General features: G+C 47.6%; 1 protein-coding gene across 2 annotated transcripts in view; it reads right to left on the reverse strand.

Annotated features, from left to right (window-relative positions):
- Fbn1 (fibrillin 1) overlaps positions 1-24,383 on the reverse strand; it is a 207,572-nt gene that overhangs the window by 19,723 nt on the left and 163,466 nt on the right. For both annotated transcript variants that reach the window (XM_003471859.5, XM_023565924.2), the window contains exons 43-55: positions 22,463-22,588; positions 18,905-19,027; positions 15,753-15,878; positions 13,754-13,870; positions 12,834-12,962; positions 12,044-12,163; positions 9,528-9,653; positions 5,976-6,125; positions 5,724-5,789; positions 5,373-5,489; positions 3,516-3,635; positions 2,118-2,240; positions 820-951 (exon numbers count right to left, since the gene is read on the reverse strand). In XM_003471859.5, the coding sequence (XP_003471907.1) occupies positions 820-951; positions 2,118-2,240; positions 3,516-3,635; positions 5,373-5,489; positions 5,724-5,789; positions 5,976-6,125; positions 9,528-9,653; positions 12,044-12,163; positions 12,834-12,962; positions 13,754-13,870; positions 15,753-15,878; positions 18,905-19,027; positions 22,463-22,588 (1,575 nt within the window). The remainder of the gene's footprint in view (positions 1-819; positions 952-2,117; positions 2,241-3,515; positions 3,636-5,372; positions 5,490-5,723; positions 5,790-5,975; positions 6,126-9,527; positions 9,654-12,043; positions 12,164-12,833; positions 12,963-13,753; positions 13,871-15,752; positions 15,879-18,904; positions 19,028-22,462; positions 22,589-24,383) is intronic.

The raw sequence follows: 24,383 nt of genomic DNA on the forward strand, positions 1-24,383 counted from the left end.
CTCTTCAACTAACAACATTAAAATATACCTTTCTGGTGTCATTTATTTTTAGAAAGGAAAAGAGTCTACATAGGAATATTCTAGTCATTTTCTCCTCTGTTGTCTAAAGCGAAAGTTATTTGTTCCATAAGGATGTGAGTAAATACTTTAGATTTCAAGGGCTCTGTGTCTCTTGTAATGACATGCCTCTGCTACTGTGGCATGAAAGTAATCAATGAACTGTTACACCTGTGTTTTAATACAATGGCATTGACAGCCACCTACCAGGCAGGTTGTGGTCTGCATGCCACAGTTTCTTATCCTCTGCCCTGAAACTGGTTCCCACTCTGGAGCCACCTCAGAATTACCTGGGGGGCTTCAGAACTCCCAGTGTCTGGACCCCACTGCATAGCAGATTAGCTTCCTAGTAGTTCCCCCATGTTCCGAGAGGCACCTGGCATTGGTACTCACACCAGGGTGTTAGTAGCACATTTGAGCCACTAGAGTGACAAACATTGCAATGGGGTAGGGAGAACTGAGGCCAGCCCCCAGAGTAAGAAAAGGGGTCCCAGGAAGAACCAGGGCTTCCAATCTTGAAAGCAAAATGGGCCACTGATGGAGGGAACCCAGCTCAGCTGGAAGTAAAGCCAACGACCCAGACGCAGGGGCCTCCGCCGGAAACAGGGCCTCCACTTCCGCCGGAAGCGGGTTCCCCACCGGAAGGCGGGTCTCCAGGTCTGGCAGAGCACAGGGCCATCAGGACCCCAAGCCCAGGTGGCTTCTGTCCACATCGCCTGTGGGTCACCGTGAGCTCCTGGTATGGGGAGGGGCCTCTCTTACCCACGCAGCCTTCCCCATCGGGCCTCCGCTGGTAGCCGGGACCGCAGATGCACATGTAGGTGCCGATGAGGTTCTTGCACTCCATCTGCTTCTCCGCGCAGTCGTGCTTGCCCTCCTCGCACTCGTCCTCGTCTGCAAAGAACACGGAGTCACACACCTACCATAGAAGCTGCCTTCCAAACAGGAAATGGCACTAGGCTACCCCCGCTCCTGCAGGTAATTTCAGGGTTGGTTGATTCTGTCCTGTGTCCACTGGGTACTGACCTCTTCGAATTGGAAAAGTCTTCTAAGCACCTGTGAGCTTGAGCCCCTATCCCTCACACTCCTTTCTTAGTTTTCTGATTCTAATAGTACGAATGGACCTTATGTTATTATGGTAATATTAGGATCACACTATATAATAATATATATGGTAAGAATGACGGGTTATAATAAGCCTAAACCTCCATTATACAGCATTCACAAGGACATTATGCATTGTAATATAACCTTATTTTAGTATGATAATAGGAACTGGTATGGTTAACATTAGAGTAATCCTGCTATAAAAGGAGCTTTGGAGTTTACACTTTGACATGAAGACCAGCATCCTCAAGTATCCCCTCTGAGCTGGCTGGGTCTCGCTTCCTCCTGGCTTTCCCTCCTGCGGTATCTCCTTTTTCTTATTCTTCCCCTACTCATATTCACAGTTGAGAAGTCTGGACTTTTTCCTGCATGGGGTCAGGAGCTCCCACTTAAGAAAAATTCCTCCTCCAAAGCAAAACTGTGTGGAAGGATGTGAGGAGCAGGTGCCACATGGGAGCCTGTAAGTAGTGTGGAATCAGCCTACTCCTACTATGGATAGGATGGGAACTGGAAATAGTTTAACCGAAATAGAGTCCATGTGGGACACCATCTTGAAATACAACACCCTTGCCTCTGTGTTCCCAGAGCATCTGTACATAGAAGCCAGTGTTCACCATACAGTAGTATGGTTATTTCTTTGTCTTTTGGTTTTTTTTGGGAAGGATAAGGGAATCAAACTCAAGATCTTGTGCTTGTCAGGCAAGTGCTTATGTCACTGAGCTGTGTCCCTGGCTCCAACCCTTTTCTTCCTGTGTCCTTGTGACTGGTGCCCCTTAGGCATACAATGTACAGTGAACTAACAAGGGTGTGCACTGCAGCCTTGGCCCCCAAGCTGAAGCTGCATGGATACAACTCCTGAATGGCCCAAGGACCATGTTCCAGTCCCCAGCACTCCTTTGCTAAGGGAAGCTTGGAAGGATGTTGGCCATCGTCTCTTAACAAAGAGATCTTACCTTTGCACATCCTCCTGTCTTCTCTCAGCACATACCCAGCAGGACATTTGCACTCATATGACCCGTAGGTGTTCACACATCGGAAGGCACAGAGCAGAGGATTCTGGGCACATTCATTGATATCTGCAGCAAAAGAAAGTAAGAAAACAATGAAGTATGGACAGCAATAATAGAAAGAGAGAGCAGGAAGACTGGAAAGAGAGAGAGAAGGACAGCAGAGTCCATGTGTATGTCTGCTATCTTGGTGTAATTATTAATGGCTATTCTGATGGATGAGAAACTACAGGTCACCCCGCATTGGAAGACTTTCCTGAAATCCTGGCTTGGAGAGCTCACAGCAGAATAGAAGTCAAGATCCCCAATATTGTGAGCTCCTTCCTGCTTGGTGTACCCTGGCGTTCCTATGAGTTGACCATGACTCTTCTCCTGAGAATCAGTGCTTGGGATCCATTTTTACTCAGAGAGACTTAGCTCCCTAGATGCCCAGGTTCTAGCCTTAAACACATGGAAATTTTTGTAATTGTCATGGTTTGGAACCATCAGAATATGTTTCATAAAATGAGTGTTAAAGACACCACCTCAGCACTCATGTTGCTCCACAGACCAGCAATGAGGACAGACAGCCTGAGTTGGAGCCAAGGTCATGACTCAATTCCAACCTCTAGGGCCTCAGTGACAGCTCTCCAAGTGGTGCTGACGACCGTGTCTCTGACGAAGAGCCCTTCTAATGCCAGCCTTCCCTGTGCTTCCCCAACCTCCTACTTCATCCTTAGGCCAATGAATCTCAACCTGAGAGTGTATCCGTGTGATGCCTGGAGGGCCTCTGCCCCTTCCACCTCTGAGAGTCAGTAGATCTGCCATGGAGCCCAGGAATCTGCATTTCTGATGGGTTCTCAGTGATGCTGAGGCTGAGCATGCAGGGACCGCCCTTGAGAACCACTTTTCTAGATTCGCCCTTCTTTCCAAACCTCCTAACGGACAAAGTGCTAGCTCCTTTTTAGATGTCTGTGTGGTTCAGGCAATCTCATGTGCTGTGCTCACCTCCAGATGGCTATAGGACATTGGTCATGATTGCAGTGTGAAAATGTTTCTATAAATAGCAAAAGAGAAAAGAAAAAGAAAGAGCTCACAGGAGATAAAGATGAGGAACTATAAAATAAGACGGAAGTCAGCAAGGAAGGCAGGAGGTGCACTCAAATATAAGTCATGGGGACCCCCCAACAGTACTTTGCATTATACCCAGTGCGACTTGATATTCTCTGCAGAGGGGGCCACACAGAATAAATGCTGGAATGGGCCCGTAGGCTCAGAGGTTCTTTTACTCTGTATCCCCGAGCGGTATTCAGTGTTAAGCAGTTGGCGCAGGGAGCCAGTTCTTGGGGGCTTCTGGGCTCTTACCTTCACACGTCATCATCGGGCCAGGCTCAAATCCCTCCTCGCAGGTACATTCAAAACCTCCAATCACATTTTTGCAGGTCCCATTGCCGCAAGGGTTGCCCACAGAACACTCATCAGTGTCTACACACGACCAAGAAGAAACACAAAAGATGAACTGAGATGCAATGGGACTCAGATAAGCCTGTCATTCCACCAGCGCGCTCCGATGGGAAAATCCTGTGTAATGTGCATTCTCTTCTTGCAAGAAAGGAATGTGCACATCCTGTCATCAAGGTTTACAGCTGCATCTGCCTCCTCTGTGGCACTGGTGGGAACAGTGCCTGGATCACAGCACTTCCACTGCCCTTCTGTATATTCTCCTCCCGGCCCCCACACTGGGCAGGGCCTGTCTCCTATGAGCATTAGGGCTCCAGTGGTTAAACCAAGGCCCCTTCATGCAGTCCGAAGCCTGTGCTTGTTTAAAGATGGAAGTGTGCCTCCAGTCTGGCCCTGTATTACATCACTCTGTAAGAAGCCTCAGCTACAATGGAGTCTTGCCAGATATAAAATAGAAGACTAAACTGATGTAAAATAAGAGACCAGAGGTTAAGGAGAATTAATACACTGGATAAAATCAAGATTCAAATAGATTTTGCTAAAACCAGATGGTTTCCATTAGGCTGAAGAAAGGCTAGGGAAAAATATCTTTAGGGCATAAGATCACTAAACAACCATGGAGAGAGCACAACTTATCAAAGAGACCTAGAAAACACATATAAGCCTCCAATCCCAATCACCTGAGCACTCACTGCCCTTAATTCTGACCCTTCCTTGGGAAAAGAAATTTTCTTACAAATAACATTGCTGTTTTAGCTATCTAAAGCTCAGAAGAGTAGGGGGTTACTGTCAAGGAATATGCCTTGCGTTGGGGCCCTGATGTCAGGAAGTAAAGACAAGCGACATGGTAGGGAGACCCTACATCAGGAGCCACCTTTTGCACGCACACATCAGCACTAACTGAAGATTCCAAAAGGAAAACATCAACACACTGGCTTTCAGGCCGCTATGAATTTACATTTCACAGTCAGGAATATTATTTCTCCAAAAACAAAAAGGAAAAAAAAACTATTTTCTCCTTCCTGTTAGTAAAAGTCATAATAATGTCACTGCATTTTAGAGCTGAAAAGCTAATTAGAAATAAATTATGTCACGTGAGTAATATTACATCCCAAGGCATAGCTGGAGCCAGAATCTTGCAACCCTGGCTCCTTGCATGAAGAGAACAGTTCTTAATTTACACAGATCAACCTTCATTATTTATACCACGATCAGGTCAGATGACACTGAACTGCTTTGGAATTTTTAAATAAATAAACATCATACTTGAGTTGAACTTGAATAAGTGCAGATTAAGAATCAAAGGCTCACCGTCAGAGCCATGGCTGGAAATTCTAACAGGAAGGTGAATAGGAACTCCCACTGGGTGCATGGCCTTGCATACTACTGAAGGTGTAAAATCCAGGTAAGGTTTGTAGTCTGTGTACCAGTACAATCAGATGAGGACATTAACTATGTTTTAAATTTCACCAACGGTTTCCTTAGGATGACCTCCTTTGCAGAATCCCTTAGGAAGTGTCCCGTGCCTGTCCTGCCCATTAGACGGGTCCCCAGAAGGAAGCACCTTCTTTGCTTGGTGCCCCCTTCACTGGCTCCAGAGTCCAGCGCTGTGCCTGGCCCATGGTGGCGGCTCAGGAAGGGGCTGAATGGATGGGTGAAGCGTCAAGTCCCGCCTTGGGAGTTACAGCTGCCAATGCCAGTGCTGGCTCGCTTGTGTGCTCACCAGTCAGGTCCCAGTGGGAGCTACTGGGTGGCACTCACCTACACACTCGTTGCCTTCTAGGATATAGCCGAAGGGGCACTCGCAGCGGTAGGAGCCATCCGTGTTGATGCACTGCCCGTGTTTGCAGACATCAGGCTCCTTGCACTCGTCCATGTCTTAAGCAAAGGAGGAAAAGACAGTGAATGCCAAGGTGTTTTTCTTCATGCAAAGATAAACTACGCGACAGACACATCCGGTGTCCTATCAGTCAGTATGTGATGTCACCGTGCAGTTGGTGTCTGAGTGAAACAAAGCAGAGCTTGACTATTTTCAAGATGACCATGGAGAAATCAAGAGAAAGGGCTATGAGGCTGAGGGGCGCGGCTGAGACTCCAGCCCAGGCTACTCACCCACCGCGGAGTCATCAGGTCCCACGATGATGCCACTTCCGTAGGGACAGATCTGGCGGAAAGCCTCTGTAGGGGACACACATGCATCAGGAGGCAGAGCAGCAGCTACCTGAGCAAGCTACATGCACATGCAGAGACAAGACCCCCCCAGACACTGGGGTGGGGTACACTCAGACTGCCCCGCTCTCTCTACAGCCCACGACCTGGTCTGCACCTCGCACGGTGCCGGGAGGCGGCAGCCGCCACACATACCATCGGGCTCCGTGGGGCACAGCTCGCAGGGGTCGCCCCAGCCTTCCCCCTTCAGGGCGCAACAGCACTCCTGCTTCGAGTGGTTCCTGGATTTGGGCGAGGAGCACTTTCCTCCTTCGAACTTCGCATAGCAGTAGCTCATCCTGAGATCTGCAGTGTAAACCCACCAGGCCAGTCAGTGACCTCCCAAGGAGGCTTTGCCAGGTGACAGCGAAGAGCAGGATGTGCACTGCATCCAACGTGTCCCCTCCTCAAAACAGTGAGGCCCCTGCTATGCGGGTAGCCAATATTTCAGAGCAACTTGGTGTCAGGGTTGGAACAGTGATAGCTGGAACCAGCCCCAAGGCCCTTCATCCATCATTGTCCCGCTTGGTGGGTTTTGTGTAAGAGGTGGCAAGCCCACTAGGGTTGGTTTGGGAATTACTGGGGTGGCACACTTGTGGAAGTTGTGCCCCTGAGACCTGGAACCCAAAGAAAAGCTCAGATTACAGGAATACAGCAAATAAAGCAATGGTCACCTGGGGGCTGGCAAAGGTACAACAGGCAGCCTTGGGTGGCCACATGCAGAGCTGCTGGGTACCAAATGCCAGAGGGGCTTCCCGGGGATGCACACACACGCGCATGCGCACACGCACACATGCACACACACACACACACAGCCACGCCCACATTCCGTGTTTGACGCAGAGAGGGAAAGAAGAGTTCAGGGCCAGGGGTGGGTAGGACAGACTTTCTTTCAATGAATACACGTATTTCTTTAATGTTGAGTGTTTAGTGACTAAGGAAGAGGGTAGCCCTTTCCTATAAAATTATCCAATGCTGCTCGACATAATTTTGGAAACTGACTTTTCCATTTCTTGTAGTACAAACTGGGTGCCTTTAAGCAGCGAGCCACATCCAGGGGTCTGGAGCATGTTTTCCTTCAAACTAAACTTCCAGGGTTTTGCCTGACTCCTCTTTAATCGCTTTAAAGAAATGCTTTCAAATCTGTTCTGCCCAATTCCGTTTTTCTTTAGTTCCGAGCGCCTCTGGCTTCTTTATTCTCTCCCAGCACTGTTTGTCAGCCCCAGGAAGCAAGCTGCCCTCACCTCCTATGTGCTTTTATTTAGGCAATTTCCCCAGCTTTCATTTCATGGCAAAGGACACAGTGTAAAAAGTAACTGAGCTGCCAGAGATCACAGAAGTCTTCATAAATTAAAGTTAAGAATGCCGATCACCTATTTCTCCACCTATCATCTACCCATCTCACCTACCCCCTACCCGTCATATTTAACCAGCTTTGGAAGCCCAACGCAGCCAGCGTCCTGGATGGACTTGCCTGACTCCTCAGTGGCTACCAGGCCTTTCAGCCAAGTCCTCTCTGCAGTTTGACCCCGCTTGCACCTGTCATCTTTCAACCAATGACTCTTCTGCAGTCAAAAGCAGTAAGAGCCTGCCCTTCTCCTGACACTGAGATTTTCTCCGATCCAGCAAATCTTCATTCTTTAGGTACTGTGTCACATACACTGCTTTGCATCCGTCAGCACTGTTTTCACTGCTTAGGCTTCCAAGGGCTGTGATATAATTCAGGGGCTACCCACAAAGGTGGTCTAACAAATACACTGAAACACAGCTCTCTCCTTTGTCTTTACTGTTTCTTTTAAACCAAGATCCATGCGTGGTCTGCTCCCAGCGTGTGAAGTCTCATTCTTCTGCCAGGTGCCTACCTCACTCTGGGCCCAGCCCGCCTTCTCCCGTACCACTGCAGGCCTGGATTCAGGCTCCCTTCCTTCAGCTGTCCACGTGATGGCATTTGCCACTTCAAAAACATAACCCACAGTTCTGGGAAATTTTCTCATTGCATCCCAATAGAATTCTGACTCCTATTTCATCATCGTACAAGAAAAACATGGGTTTTCATTTTTGGGCTGTAGTAAAATCTGCACCCTGTGAGAGAGTCACAATTTTTGCTTGTGTGATTGTCTGGAATGGTTAGTGACCAGCGGTGCCTGGCACAGGAAGCCAGAGCTGGGCCCACGCGTGCACTTCAGCTGGGCTGGCAGAGACGCCGGCTTCCCAGTGCCTCTGCACAGAGCCCTCCCTGAGCTCCGAAGCTGCCTCAACACCATGAAAGCCACTTCCCGCTCGCATCCCTCCCTTCTGGCCCTGCCTCCCGGGGCTGCATGCAGGGGCTCCTCACAGCTGGGCAGGGTCCCCAGCATGGCCAGCCTGTGCTGTGACAGGACAGTGTGAGCAGAACGCTTGGCCTCTGTCTGCCGCCACATCGGCAGAGTCACACCTGGGCTCTCACTGCTTCCTTCCAAGCTGAGGCTGCACCCAGGGCCACACACACAAAGGAGGGGGCGTCAGATGTATTGGGCTGGGCTGTTTGAATCGAGTTCCTCCCCACTTGACACTCCGAAATCCTTGGGGACCCTTAAGAGCTCCCTCCAAGATCAAAACCAGAAGAGAAGTCTCAGCTCTCTGCTTTGTACTTTCAAGCTGACCAGTGTAGAGCTAATGGGACAGAATGACAAGAGGTTTCTGAGAGATGCCAACTGAGCTCTGTCGCAGGGTCACAGAGCCTGGCTGAGCAGGTGTTGCTGCTGTTTGAGGTGAAGAAACTAAGCCTTCAAAACATTAAATTATTTGCTCCAGGCTGAGAAAGGCCAGGCCCAAGCCCAAGTTTTGGAATCTTAAATGAGATCCAGCACCTTGTATTTGGTAATATGTGGCAAAAGCCAAACACACATGTATACACACATGCACACAAATACACACACATACATGAAAAATAGCCCAGATTAAAAAAAACCCTAATTCAACACCAAAACAATGATCACTCAACAGCACACACTGGCAAGAAAAAAGAAATCTATGTATTTGTGGACTCCTCCCCTAGAATTCATTAAATTAGTTTGCATAAGTAGCCAGCCACCTAAAAATTATATTGTTTAGAAATGTCAAAAGAGGTTTAAGAGACTTAATCATATGCTGTCTTACGTTGAAGGTTAGGCTATTTCTGGTTTTTTGTTTGTTTGTTTTAATTTGAAAGCCAACTTGGCCATCTCTTGACAATCTGTCCCCAAACAGCTGACAGGCATTATTTTTGAGAACCAGTGGTGGCCCAGCAGTAATCCTGACCACTTTAAAATTCTGTTCCTTACAGAATTTATGATGGGTGGACAGGCACTTTATCCTGGGGCAGGTGGGATGGATCATTTGCCCTGTTTCTGTCTAGAGCTCTAGGTTTGTGACTGTGTGCATGGTGTCCAGAGCTGGGCACATGTCACCAGACCATGATATTTCAGGGGCACATAGTGATCTCCACTGGCTGTCTGGGAGCCGCTGTGTTCTTAGAGGGAGAGACAGATTTAAGCCCCGGATAGTCATACAAGCAACTGTAAGGCAATAGATGGGTTCTAACCTTAAAGTAAACATGGACTTTCTGACATACAGTTACCATTAGACTTCTAGTGAATGAACACCCTCTACCACCTCCTCACGAAGAATCTTTACAGCATATGCTCCATCACACCCAGGGTGCAGACCCAGGGTGCTGGAGGCAGTTACCTTGGCAGCGCCTTCCGGTGGAGGAGAGGGAGAACCCTTCCGGACACAGGCAGCGGAAGCTGCCCTCGGTGTTGCTGCAGGTGCCCAGGGCACAGATCTCTGGCTCCTCGACACACTCGTCAATATCTGCAAGAAGGACGTGTGTCAAACAAAGTCAGATCCCAGCACAGACACCGCCAGGTCCCCAGTGCGACTGCGGTTCAAAACTTCCAGGCACGAAGCTGTTTGCTATGTCATGACACAGCACAAGGCACTTCTAGGCTAGGACTTTTAAATATCACATCTGGCAGTTCTTCATGTTAACATGGAATCTGCTAGCACCTTCTAAGAGGGGCAGTGGCAAACTTCCCTTTCTCAGGAGGAGTCGCTTGGCTAAGAAAAGCAGGAATAATTTCACATCATGTTAGGCCAGGAAGGAAGAAACTCCAGACTCTCAGTGTTTGGGCAGCAGAAATCCCAAGGTTTATCTCCATGTGAGATGTGGCCCTTGAGCCAGGCTCATTTCCCTCACTCATCTGCAGGACTTTCACCAGCATCCTACGTGGGAGCCCTAAAACATCTTACAAGGACCCCGATACTCAGGAAAATAAGCACAGTCCCCTATAATAGGAGGGGAAGGTGCCACAGAAGTGAGACTCCTAAGGGATTTGCAGTGTGACTTTGCTGACAACACAACAACATTGTGTTTGATATGCTGTGCTTTTCATCACACAGATACCAGGGGCATCACACACCCTGAAGGTGACACTTCCTTAGTGCTAGTATGTCTTGGCTCCTGTGAGTGCTGGCCTGTGATGGATTCGCCATGCTTGGGGGCCCTGTGTCCTGCATGGCCTGGAGAGTCTCAGTTGTGTCTCTTGAGCATTGATGTGACTTCAGGACTCACAGTGTCTTTTTTCACATTCAAAATTATATTGGGTCAGCCAGTAATGACATCATCACTCTACTTTGAGGAAAAATATGGTCAGTCTATTCAGCAAATTCAGCAGAATTTGTAGGGAAAAAAGCAGTGAGTCTTAATTCTGAGCTATGCTATTTTGCAGAAAGAGTTTGTCCTAACCAAGTACCAAGTATCTCTTATAGGGTTCGTTATTTCATGTTTGGCAAAGAGCTTGACCCACATGGAAATGTATTTGCCTGACACAAATTTACTCCCAAAAGGTTCAACTAAGTAAAAGTTCAAAAATGAACTCCATTATCTTGATTTAATATTGTAAATACCACACAATTGATATTGTAGAAATGCACAATAAGTGTTTTTCTTGTACAATGCAAAAATTAGCTTCTCTGTCATTTCATGTTATGAGATTATAGTTATAATTTTGTTGTGTTCCTTGTGATTTATTAAAGTGAACTGCTCTTGATTAAATTTCTCCATTCCCACACACTCTCTACCCCCCCATTCTTAAAAGTTAACTTTTGTAAAAATGCTTATTTTTCTTGTTTTTGTCATTGTTGCTATGATTCTTATCAGTACTGTGCATCTGATTACAGGGCCTTCATACTGAACTACAATCTCAGCCCCCCTTTTATTTTTTAATTTTGAGAGAAGGTCTTGCTAAGTTGCCTAGGCTGGGCTCAAACTTGGGATCTTCCTGCCTCAGCCACCCAAAATACTAGAATTACAGATGTGTGTGAGATTGATTCTCTTTATTAGAGTAAACATTAGCCTGTGTCAGTTTCTTAATAATGGGAACAAATATTATAGAATGGGCCCATTTACTGACTATTTTGGAAATCATTTATCTTTCTATACATCTCCATTCTACTCATTTTAGGGGAATTATACATTAATCACGCAGTAAATAAAGTCAGTCTTTGACAATATTAGAAGTAGAGGACATTTCACTTGCTGAGAATGACAGACAGACCTGCTCAAAGCAGAGGGAGGCGATTATCTTGAAAATCCATTCAATCCTCTCTATTTATCAAATATTCACAATTCATGTTCCTCACTCTATGCCACTATGAATGTGCTCAGATAAAAGGAAAGCAATACTGTAACCTTTTCTGAGGCTTTGCTTCCACCACGCTAGGCGAACAAAACACACACACAAATTGGAAAACCACTTTGATTCGAGCCTGTGTCCTATAACGGTAGCTGGATTTAGGATTATTCTGAACTCTAACCCCTGGCCACTGGAGCACAGGTATTTGGGAATGTTGGTGGCGGGGATACAGCATTTTCACAAACTCTAGAAAAGCACAGTGGAAGCATCATGATCATGACCAGCTAGCTGTGTGCACAGAGAAAAGTACCCAAGAGCCAGCTAAGGATGATCCGTGCTGGTCTTGCCTGAAGGATGAGGCCGGAAGTCACAGCCTCTGACCTGGGAGTGGTTTTTTTGGTACTGGGCATCCAACTCATGACCTCACACTTGCAGGCAGGTACTTACATCACTGAGCTGTATCTCTGGAAGTACTCTAACGGGAAGACACCTCACGGACACTCTGGCTGTGGGAACCCTGGGGCGCTGCCTGTCTCCAAAGCCCAAGAGTCCTCCTGTCGCACCCACCTTCGCACTTGTCATTCTGCAGGCTGTAGCCGGGCGGACAGATGCAGCGGTAGGACCCATCCAAGTTCTGGCAGGTGCCTGGGGCACATTTCTTAGGGTCGAGGAGACATTCATTGATATCTGCAGGGAAAAGGGAAAAAAGAAAGAAGAGGATCTCACTGGTCTGAATTCCATCTAGCACCCAAATTAAAAGGGAGGAATTAATTCAAGCACCTAAAGCTCATTAACATCTGTGAAATTCCACAAAGAGAAAAATAAATTGCCCACTACAAAATAAGCCTTATTGGCTTCCCAAACTGTGCAGTATTCGTTCTACCTGCCACAAATGAATGGTTTTGGAAAAATTTCCCCTATGAAAAGTCAGAGGATAAGTAGAACGTAAGGCCACTTAGATTACATGAGGCTACTACAAACGTATTTTGAATAAAAACATAAGAAAGATAATCACAACCAACAAATTACCATTTTCTGTGGGTATAATGACTTGATTTCTAAAAATAAAAGGGAAGTGATATATGTATTGAGTATGTGTGTGTGTTTTGTTTTTTGAGACAAGTTCTTACTATGTAGCTCAAGCTGGCCTTGAACTCACTATGTAGCCTAGGCAAACTCATGATGATCATCCTGTCTCAGCCTCCTGATTGCTGGCATTATAGGGATGTGTCACTGTACCTGGCTATATATTTTTTTTAAATAAAAGCAAAAATACAGTTAGGATGGCAGGGCTGGCCTCTCAGAATGGTCTCTAGGAGCGGATCTCCCCTGGCAGGCATCTGAGCCCCACACTCACCCACACAGGTCCTGCCATCAGGAGCGACCTCGTAGCCTTCATTGCACTGGCACTGGAATGACCCCACGGTGTTGATGCACTGGCCGTTTCTGCACAGGTTCCCATTTCCGGTTGCACACTCATCAACATCTGCAAATTAAAAAACATTACCTTCCATATATTCCTAAGAAAATATCAAAATCCCAGCTCTACTCAGTCTGGATTCCAGGGGTCTTTGTGGCCCCAGCCTCCAAATAGAAAAGATCATAATGGCACTCAAGGCTGTACCACGAGATGTGGCTTATCTACCTATCAACCAAAGCGAGATTTTACCATTACATTAAGAGGCTCATGACGCACATTGGAATTTTATATCACTTCACCCTGACCTTCCTTTGAGTTTTATTTTTAAAAGCTTAACACTGATCACTAACACACAACTTAGCCAAAGGCATTCTTTACTATTCTTGCATGCAGAAGTCTGAAAAATTAGCTTCCAGCTTTGCACAATATTTAGTCTATGACTGTTCTCTAGCATGTCTTGTAAAGGAATTTTATGCATTCAGTAATTTCTTTTGGAGAAACACTGTGACAGTGAGGCCCACATAACCCCTGCATCCTGTGAGTTTAACAGAAAACTGCTTTTGTGTATTTAAAAGCTTTATCAGCTCCATTTGTTTGAGACTGATTTAATCCACAGCAAAGGAGATAAAAATCATCACTGCTAATGGGCACTTCGCTAACAGTAACGGATGCAGTTAGTACAGCTGACATTTGATGGGCACATCCTGCTCCTCGACAAGTCCTGTCACCAACTGCTCTGCGTAGGACGCCAAATATGAAAAAGACAGAGACACAGTGCCCACAGCGGAGGGGACGCCCTGACAGAGGCTCCGCTGTGTGCACAGCCTTCCGCTCGGGCGCCCTGGTCACACACGCACCTATGCAGTCGTTGTTATGGGACAGGATGAAGCCGTGGTTGCAGCGGCAGTTGAAGGAGCCGATTGTGTTCCTGCAGGTCCCGTTCCCGCAGGCATCTCGCTCACACTCGTTGATGTCTAGTGGGAAGGAAAGTCACAGAGAAACAGGGTCACAGGGCCCTGCAGGGAAAGGGCATATTGGAGTGCAGGGCCTCACGCAGGCTGAGAGCCCCTGAGGCTGTCCTTGGCCCCAGGGGTCAGGCATGGCCTCACTGGGCCTATGAACAAGGGCAAGCTGAGGACACGCAGGGCGGACAAGGGTTATTTTATTCGATCAACTTCCAGAAGTCTCCACCCTTCCCACTTTTCTCAAATATTTTCACTTTGCAAGTGGAAAAAATCTGTGTGTGTCGGGCCCTTGACTTGCTGCCACCTTTGGCACACTCTAGCTTGTAGGACTCTCGCTCCGATTTACCAAAAACGCAGTGACTCACCTGGCACGACTTGGCCGTCAGCAAGAAAATAACCTGGCTTTGTAGCTAACCTGCCTCTCCAGACATCTTGAGCTTTCTCCAAGTCCCCCCTGGAAGCACGTAACTCCTCGCCTCTGACCGCCCTCCTCTCCGCCTCCCCACGGAGCGCTCAGCTGGCCTCTCCCCTGCACTCCTGCTTTACTGCCCTCCTGTTATTGGTCTGTGACTTTCCTCTGTGGGTATTTTTGAAAGCTATCCTGGCGTCCTACTGCTGCGCCTCACCACAGCAGCTACCAAGAGGAGTCCACTATATTGAGGAGGAAATAAAGGTGCATGAAAGGGGGCTTCTAGTGTCGATCAGAGAGAGCAAGGCAGGTGACACTCGGGGTTGGTGGGCAAGGAGGAAGGGTGAAGAGAGGGGCGGAAGGGTAATGGCCTGTCCTTTCAAACTGTAGACAGGAAGTGGAATGAGCTGCGAGCCTGAGTCAGGAGGCCACCGCAGACTCCAAAGGGTATGACTCTCCGCACTGTACTGTGCCAGCGATCAAGAGCATCTTCCTTCCCCAGCCATCTCCAGCTAAGCCAGGGAGAAGCTCAGTTAAGATGCAGTCTGTGTTAGAGGGCTCCAAGAAGCTCAGTTGGAAAACGGAAAAGTACCATGCAGCATCTCCTAGCTGCAGGGTTAGCTGCCCGGGATGAGCAGGACCCATCACGGTCCTTTAACTTAGATCATGTTATGTGGAAAAGACAAAAACTTCCGCAGAGTTCCATTGACAGCCCAAAGCAACTAGTTTAAACGGTACCGTACTGACGGCTACTCTCCCAGCTACAGACCAGATTCATGTTCTTAAAGGCCCGAAAAGACTCCATACATGTTACTTTCAAGGAGGAAAAGAAAAGAGGGAAGTGGCAAAGTGGTAGATCACAAACTTGAAGTTTCTTCTAGGTCGGCATCTGATGCACTGAAGCCAGGGAATAGATTTAACAGCTGCAGCACTTTCCCCCTAGAAAAATGTTTCCTTGCTTTTCTATTTTCTTTCTTTCCTTTGTAGGATCTGTGAGTTTGCTTTTGAGGGTCTGCTACAGACTACAGACCACTCTTTAAAAATTACTCATCCACACTCAAAGCTGAACTTTGTCCAATAACGTGAACTCACATAAAAGCAAATATAATGACTATTTGCACTGACCAAAATTAAATTTTGTCTCCACATCTTCCTCCATCTACCCTTTGGGCAAGCAGTTTTCTAGGGTTGGAAGGGTGGCCCAGTGACAGCACACATGCTTCACATGAGACAGGACCTAGGCTTTGTCTCCAGTTCTGAAACCCCCTTGTTAGACTGCAGGCAGTCTAACAAGTATCAAAGAAGAGGTTTCTGATATCCAGGTTGCCACAGATTCAACAGGATGTTCCTGCTGTATACTGTCAACTGTTATCCCTTGTAAACAGCAAAATAAATTTCTGAAAGACTATTATATTCCGCACACATTCGGGTACCAGTGAACTTTCCAGTAAGAAAAGAGTGCAAGGGTGATCACACACTTACCCAGACACATGGTTTGATCAGGATTTGTTTTGAAACCTGTGTGGCAAAGGCAATAAAAGCTTCCCACGGTGTCAATGCACTGTCCATGGCTGCAGATGTTGGGAATTTCTTGACATTCGTTTCGATCTGCAAACCCAAAAACCTTCAGTGGAGACTTTGTAGAAGACAAGATCTTATAGAATAACTGACTTCTAAGCATGGCTCTCAGGATGAAGCCTAACTCTAAACTAGTTAAGCAGATACCAGCACTGTATGTATTTTTGTTTTAAGTATGGGGTATGTTAACAACTTGTGAACCAATGAAAAATGGGGGCATCATGCTGTGAAGCAGGAGGCTCCCAACACAGCATCACAAACTGTGGAATTAACTGAAGTGCTTTGTGTGTGTGTGTGGGGGGGGCTTGGTGTCTCAAGTCACTGACACTTCTGCTGGAAAGTTGTATCAAAGCCCCACAAATCCAGTTGCTAAGATTAAGACTTTCTTGATGGACCTTGCCCCAAGCTCAAGTTTCACCTCACTTTCTGCTCTTACTTCCATAATCTTTCACACCACCTTATCAGGGCTTCAGGGTCCTTATACAATGGCTCCTTTCAGAGCCTACAATGCTGGTATCTTTCTTTTCCCTGGGAGTGATTCAGGGGAAGCCTGCTCACTTGGCTTCTGCCTATCCCTCAGCTCTAAATGACACTTAGGATCACCTGCATCTCTGTTGCTTTCCTGAAATCTAATTATCTGAGGGGCAGAGTTTAATGCAAGAATTCAAACCATGCCCACTGATGCCTCTCAATTTTAAAGCTTTGGCGACCGTTACAGTAAATGTCATTTGAAGGTTACTATTCCATCCTGGTTACAGTCACAGAGGAAGAGTGTTATCTTTGCAGTCACTGCTGTGAGCCCACGCCACATCCTGCTCTCAGTTGGAAATTCAGACTATTTTCTTCTGAGCATGCAGTAACCAGGGATGGGCACTGTCTGCTGCACGGAGTAATCCATATCTCCTGCTCCCACTCACGAGCCTCCCACCAAAGCCAGTGAATCCCCACACTGTCTCAAAGTCCCGAGTGGGATCAAACAGGTCATAGCCCATGTAGCCTCGCTAGTTAACAGCTTTTGAGTATTCCTATTAGAGACAGTGAATTTCAAGGGAGCAAACTGCTTCCCTGGATGGGCAGGAGAAACTAATTTCCACTCCCAATTTCTGTGACTTTGTTATTCCAGCTCCCAGTGGGTTGAGGAGCATGTAGGGGACCAGGTCTGTCTTAATTTGGGGACCCACAGGCGGGAGAGAGTGTACAGGATCCTCTTAGAAAGGGATGAGTTGTGCAGTGTTCTCTCTTTTCCTGCTCTCTTTCATGATAGTTTTAAGGGAAGAAGACAGAATATGCAGTGCTCAAAGGTTCTACTGGAGGAACCCAGAGCTACCCTTCTAGAGAACTTTCTTATGAAGTTCTCACCGCGTCTTGAGATCAGAAGACCAGCTTTGTCTAAGAGCCAGGATCTGAGTTCCCAGCAGAGTATGTCTGGGACAGCGGGTGTGTTTAGGACAAAGCTGCTCATGTCAATAGCTGGACATTGCACTCTGGGCAGCAGGGCTGAACCTGTCAGCCGGTTCCTGCGGTCACAGCAGCATCCCAAGTGTTCACGTCCACCCATTCTCCCAGCTCTCAGGCTGTGGTTTGGGGCTGGAAGCAGTGCATTTATGACTTCAAATAAAACTCCTCCCACGGAGAGGAAGTTTTATTTCTTTTTATTTTGACTGCAAGTAGAGAGGAATACTTTGCAACATTCCTGACAAATGAAGTCTTCCACCCCAGAGACTGAACAGTAAGTTGCAAAACTCAAGTGTACTCCCTTCTCTCTGAGGACTTCAGTGAATGGGGGAAATTGAGCTTTGGGCCATAAATATGTTCACCCACAAAACTCATCCTGTGGACAGCAGGTGGGTTTCACGTATGTCAGTGTTCTGAACCAGCTTGGGCCCTTGGGCTGGGTGTCCCGTTTTGATCTGTAAGTAGCTTGATCCTGCTTCATGCCTGAGTGTGAAATGTCACATCCTATATAACTGGAAATTCTTTATTTTGATTAGCACTATCTCACCCTGCTCCAAAGAAATATAAATCAAGAATAAAATGCAGGGAAGTGGGGTCAATGCCAAATTTCACTGGGTGCATTGTGGTTCATATCAGAGAGGTCCCCACTTTTCCTGTCTTGCATTTTTAATAAGTGGGTAACAACAGTTCTGCTGACAAATGCTCACCACTTGCACACATCCCTTCAAATTCAACAAAATGAGGCTTGATCCTCCAGGGAATTTTTGTTGTTGTTCTGCCATTATACCCTCTTCCCAGCAAGGTCTCATAAAACAATGCAAAATACCCTACAGAAAGCCACGCATTTCCTACCGCTTAATCAGGGGCAGGCCAGGAAAGCCAAGGAAAATCTGACCACGTTCCCCAGAGCTGTTTCATTCACAAATGCATGAAATATCCAGGAAATGAACTGCAAGCAGAATAACATATTCTTTTCGACCTCTCTGCTAGCTCTGCAGTGCTTTATAATTGCTTTAAAACTTATAGGAAAAACAGGCTGAGCTGTTACTCTGCTTCTGGGTTGAAACACTAGTGTTTTAATGTTCGTAGCACTGGCTGCAAGGAGTCAACAAATACTGAAGAATTTTACCACCAATTTAAAAGGATTTATCATCCTTCTTATTTCTACCACATCTTTGACAAAAGTGAACAAGAAAAAAATAAATTTAAAAACCCCAAAACACCTAACGTCCAAAGGACACAGTCTGTCATCTCCCTACTGTGCCTTCACATTAAAGGAAGATGCTAATGTCCGCCACCTTCCCTGGCGAGGCTCCATCTGGGGGATGTGCGGAAGAGGAATGAGGCGGCCGTACTGCTGGCCTCACTGATTCAGGGGAGCTGGCCAGCTCCAGTGAGCTTCACTGTCCAGCTGCGGGGGACCTCACTTGCCTACGGGGATTGTGCAGAAGTGAAAAAAACAACTCTGCCATGACCCCCGGTGAGACGCAATTTTGCGTGTGTGCGAGGCAGTCTCTGCAGGTTGGCTAACAAGCAGGCCAATTGCAAACCTAGTTACGCAGGTGGGCTCCCCCTTGCACATGTCGTGGGGATGCACGTACCGTTACACTGGCCCGTGGAGGTGAGGCGGTAGCCGGGCTTGCAGTCGCAGCGGTAGCTGCCCGCCGTGTTGATGCACTCCGCGTTGCGCTGGCACAGCGGGCCGTTCTGACACTCGTCGATGTCTGCGGGTGAAAGAGATTCAGTTTCCGGTGTTGAGTCAGAAAAGTTGCTCACATTAAAACAGATTTTCCACCTCACATTACGGTCTCCAGGTGCATCCATAGACCTACACACGACTCAGATTTATCCCTCTTTACAGCAGAGTAACATTCCACTGTGTATCAAGACCACATTTTCTCGAAGCAGACACACAAGCTCTTCCCCTCCATCCCTCCTCATCCATCTCCTGGCAATAGAAAAGAAGAGACCAGGAGATGGATGAAGAGGGAGAGAGGGGAGGGGAAGGAGAAAAGAATGAAGATGTGTTACACACAGGCACCAACTCCCCACAGTGGATGTCATCGTTGTACACTGCAAACATGGGCTAGTAAAATGTGAAAACCAGATTTTTATTTCTTTGTTGTGTTCTATTCCACTGAAAAGATAGCGTGGTGTTTACACCAGCTTTATCCCTAATTGCCACACCTTGAAAACACGCAAGATGTTCTTCAATGGATGCTAAATAAACTCTGAGCCATCCAGAGAATCGAATACAAATAGATATGTTCCATTTCTGGAATGAGACCAGCTATCCAGCCATGAAAAGACATGCAGGAAGCTTAGATGTGGAGGACCAGGTGAAAGAAGCCAGTAAGAAAGACTTGTGCTACATGACATTGTGGAGAAGACCAAATCATGGGTACAGTCAGAAAACTTGATGGGGGCCAGGGGTGAGCGGGGGAAGAGAGGGGTGGTGCCCAGGGCAGCAGTGACAGCATGACGCCACGAGGCTCATTCGGGTCCACATCATCGCCCATGTGTCCAGACCCACGGAATGTCCAGCCCCCATGGTGAGCTGCAGAGCCTAGGTGACAATCATGGGTCGAGGTGGGCACATTGCCTGGAGCGGGGACACAGGTCACACCTGGGTGCAGCTGTGGGCACAGGGGAGCTCTCTCTCTACCTCCCTCTCAAGTTTGCTGTGCCCCTAAAACTGCCCGAGAAAATAGGCTATTTAAAAAAAGAAAGAACAGAAGACCAAAATCCCATTCTCTCAGTTTTCCACTTTGGTAATATCATTCATCAATGCAGGTCCCAGATATAATTATACATGGATTCTAATGACAGACTTATCTTTAAAGAGGGTCCTGTGGAGTTGGGAGTGTATCTGTGGGGGAGTATGCTTGCCTTGCATGCACAGGGCTCTGTACCAACACCCAGAGCCATGAACAGTCCCAACACTTGGCTGGCAGGGCCCAGAGTAGATACGGGCATCAACCAACGCCTAGCAAGTCTGCACTCAAGTGCCCCAGAGTTGAGGTGCATCAGGGTTGCACTCGAGTGAAAGGCTGTAAGGTGGGCAGAGCAGTAAATCTGTCCTTGATATCCACGTGGGTCCCTCAGCAGCTTGTGGAGGGCAGATTCTGAGTCAATAGCCTGGCAAAAACCCAAGAGGCCCGGGTGACACCGGGGCTCCTAGTTGATGCATGGTGCTCTGAGCTACAGAGCCACAGAGCTGCCCGCCTCAGTGATTGCCATACGCAGTCCAGTCCAGCCACCTGCACTTTGTGAAGGGGACAGCCCAGAATACAGGGAGGGGTGGCCGCAGTACCAGGTCTGCGTTCTCAGGCAGAAGGTGGCTTAGCCAAAGGCATCCCCACAAGAGAATGCCAGACCCATCAGCAGATGCTTCTCAAGTGCATGCTCCTGTGACAGAGACATCAGGACTGTCAATGCCAGGGTCACCAAGTGGTAGAATCCACCTGAGGCAGGTGATCTATGTCTCTGCATGCAGCAAGCATCAGAATTGCGCTCCACCTGTCTTCCTACATGGACCCAGCACGGCTACAGCCACTAGGTTGTCCTGACCTTCAGGAGGGTGTGAAGAACATAGAGGGGCCCCTGGACCACCACAGAAGCCCAGGGGAGTCCTGCACAAGTGCTTCTGTGAGGTGCCAGCCTGAAATCCACTCACTCATGTAGCAAAGTGGGCCATGCAGTCCCTGGAGTATTGGCAGAATCCATCCTGATTTCCGTGCTGTGTGCATTTAATCAATCATCATTTTCTGAGTTGAGCGGGAAGAGCGTGTCAGGGAGCAGCTGTGCTCAATTAAACACTCCCCGTGAAGATAAGTACTAGGGAAATGGAAGCCAAAGGCTGGAGCACTCAGTCATGTCAGTGACAGCGAGGGACAGCTGCGTGCTTTTAATGTCATGTATGGGCCACAGTCTAGGGTGAGCTGGTGCTTACCCATGGCCTTGCTGATGGGTCTGGGCAAGGGCTGCTGCCCCAGCAAATATGTGTGGCAGGGGGTTACCTAGGTCATGCCTCAAGGGACCTCAGAATGGAAGAGAAGGGGAGATGCAATGGTGAAGCAGGTGCCAGGGGAAGACTGGCCCGAGGAAGGCAGTCACCCCTACTCTATGAGGTCATCAGCCATGGGGACCCCTCCCATCTCCTCTCCAGGCTTCTGGTCCTGGGTGGCTTCCTTACCTCAGGATGGAGGCCAAGGTCTGAACTGGCTGCAAATGGCTATCACCCCATTTCCCACAGCCCACTGGGACACAGGGGAAGGGACATGAGCCCGCTTGGCTACAACTGTCAAAAGCCTGGGAAGAAAACTCAGCAAGGGTGTGGTTACTAATGGACTATTGCTTTGCTTGTGGTATAAACTGTCCTGAGTTAGGCAAGAATGGCCTTTTTAACATCAAAATGTTGACCTGTGTGCTATGATACAAGCTCTAAGGGACAGTAACCCTTTTCATTATGCACAAAATTCTGCTAAAGGCCAAAGTTCAAGTATTAAATAGTCATTCCAGTTATCCTAGGGCACATAACATATTTAACAGCCAGTAGCATCCCTATTACTGAGATCCAAAAGGATGCTCCTTCCCCAGAGATAAGAAAACATATCAGGTGCTCCGAGGAACACGCAGAGACACAATATATGCATGTGGCATGTGAAGTAACCCAGAAGGGAGAAAGGGACCATGCACTTGCAGGCCAACATTTTTCACATTAAATCAAATTTCCTGTTCTTGCCATTTTCAATTCTCTCATGCATTAGGGACATTCGCAGTGACCTTGTTTTCACATGGGAGCCACCAAATATCTGGGAAGAACACTGACTTTAAGTCAACTAAAGATGACTGTTTGCTTGTATCTGCTCTCAAGCAATGTGAGACAAAGCAATGCGGGTAGTGCACCCGGGCCAAGAAAACTAAAACCTCTATGTCAGGGAGAGGGGCCATGCAATGCACATCTGGGCTTCTCTCCCAGGTGCTAGTGGATTTTTTTTTCTTTGCTTGAAACTTCTTGGAGCTTCACGCCAAGCCCTTCACTGTTTCTAGATCTGGGTGCATTCCTGGAATTTTCACGCCGTGAGGCACAGAGAACATGCAGTCAAGGGGCTCCCTGGGGCTCATGTGGGCTCCTACGCAGGCATGGCCCCACTCACCTTCACAGACCAGCAGCTTGTCATTGTAGAAGAAGCCCACAGGGCACTCACACCGGAAGCTGCCCACCATGTTGATACACACCCCGTTCTCGCAGACTCCCGGGATCTCCCGGCACTCGTCGATATCTGCAGACAAAGCAGTCTCGTCTGAGCAACCAGGACAGACTTGAAAGTGTGTGTGTGGCCATGTGAGTGTGCCGGGGTGCAAGGGTGATAGGAGAGGAGGAAAAGACAAAGGACAGCAAACTGAAATAACTCTGGCACCTTCCGACACTCGTGCACCTCTGCGGGTTAGTATCTGTCTTCTTGCTTCTGTCTCAGGGCATCAGCTCCACTGCCACACTCTTCTGTCCTGCACCTGCCACCTCCCCATTTACTGAACATCTGCCCTTTTGGAGGAAGAGGCCATTTCCTCTTGGAAGTTCCTTTACTCCGGGATCTGTGGTTACACAGCGCAGGGTAGAGGCAGAAATGGTTCCCAGCTTCGTGATCTGATGACCCCCCAAACTCTATTCAGCTCCCCTTCTTCCCTCCAATGGCTGCAGAGAGGAGGTAAGGAGCCAGCTGCAGCTGACTGTATGCTTTCTGAGCCAAGGGGCAGATCCACCAGTGACACCAGTTTTCCTGGTCCTCAGCATTCTGTGGGGCAAACGCTAAGTGCTCCATTTAAATTAGTTAAATGGAGAGCCAGTGGCTGGAAGTGGGTTGGTGAACGTAAAACGGGACCAAAGTAGGCAAGAAGACTCAAGGGCAGGTCTGGGCCCTCACCCACAAGTGGGGTCCATAGGTACAGTGAATGTTCAAATGACCACATTCACATTGCCACAAGTCCCACCTAACAGCGTCCCAACACACTCATCCCAGGGCTCCAACCACGCCGCCCTACAGCAGCTCTGCAGTCGTATTTCTCAAGTGTCTTTGGTTGTGCTGTCGTGACTGCCCTGGTATCCTGAATTGATTCAAAACACTCCTCCTTCATGGTCAGCTTAACGTAAGGGGCCAGAAGTCACATGGTGCCAAATCCAGTGTTGCAATCGGTGATGCAGTGGATGAGAACATAGTGCCGCGTTTTTATGAGCTGCCTTCCTGTTGGGTGGCACTGGGCAGCAGCATTCATGCTTTTGATCATGTTTCATACAAACACTCAAGAAAGAGGACTTCCAGAGCTGCTGCAGGAGGTGGCCGGAACAATGGGATGAGTATGTTCAAAGCAAGAGGAAGATTTTGCTTTGGTTCTTTTTTTTTTTTTTTTTTTTTGGTACCAGGGATAGAACTCAGAAGAGAAGGAGAATTTTGAGGGGGCTCATGGCAGAGGTGCATTTTCAAAATGCAAACATTCACTGCGTAGTGTGACCATCCCTTTCCCTGTGAGAAGACTGGTCAGACTCCCACCCAGTGCTAACGGAGAAACTGAACAGGCTACTGATAAACCTCAGAGCCTCTCTCAATGGTCAAATTTTGTCTGGAAGCAAACTGATCCAGCTTAGAATCTCAAAGGGTGCCCTGTAATTTTGAATGTAGCCAATTGTATTATTAGGTTTTCTACACATTTCTTTTTTATATGGTCAAGCAGCCTTGGTTCAATACCATCACCAGAATGTAACGGCAGCAAACAAAATCAATTCGGGAGCCATCCCTGTAGTGGATTAAAATCTGAAACATTGCATTCACATTCATTTTAAATTAAGTGATGTGGTGTCACTGCATTTAGCAATAACAGGCTTATTCAAATCTCGAAATCAGGCCATTTCTAGATACAAAAAGATATATTAAATTTTTTAATCTTCTATCTGGATTTTATTTGAACTTCAACTTGGAGAAGTTTATACTTTCAGACAAGATTAATAAACATGCTACAGTTTTAGCCTTGTGAACTTTATACGCCAACAATCCTAAGACCTTTCAGAAGGAGAGGATAAAG

This window comes from Cavia porcellus, unplaced genomic scaffold, assembly GCF_034190915.1.
Source record: "Cavia porcellus strain 051 isolate PalLab524CR breed Dunkin Hartley unplaced genomic scaffold, mCavPor4.1 scaffold_1, whole genome shotgun sequence".
NCBI lineage: Eukaryota > Metazoa > Chordata > Mammalia > Rodentia > Caviidae > Cavia > Cavia porcellus.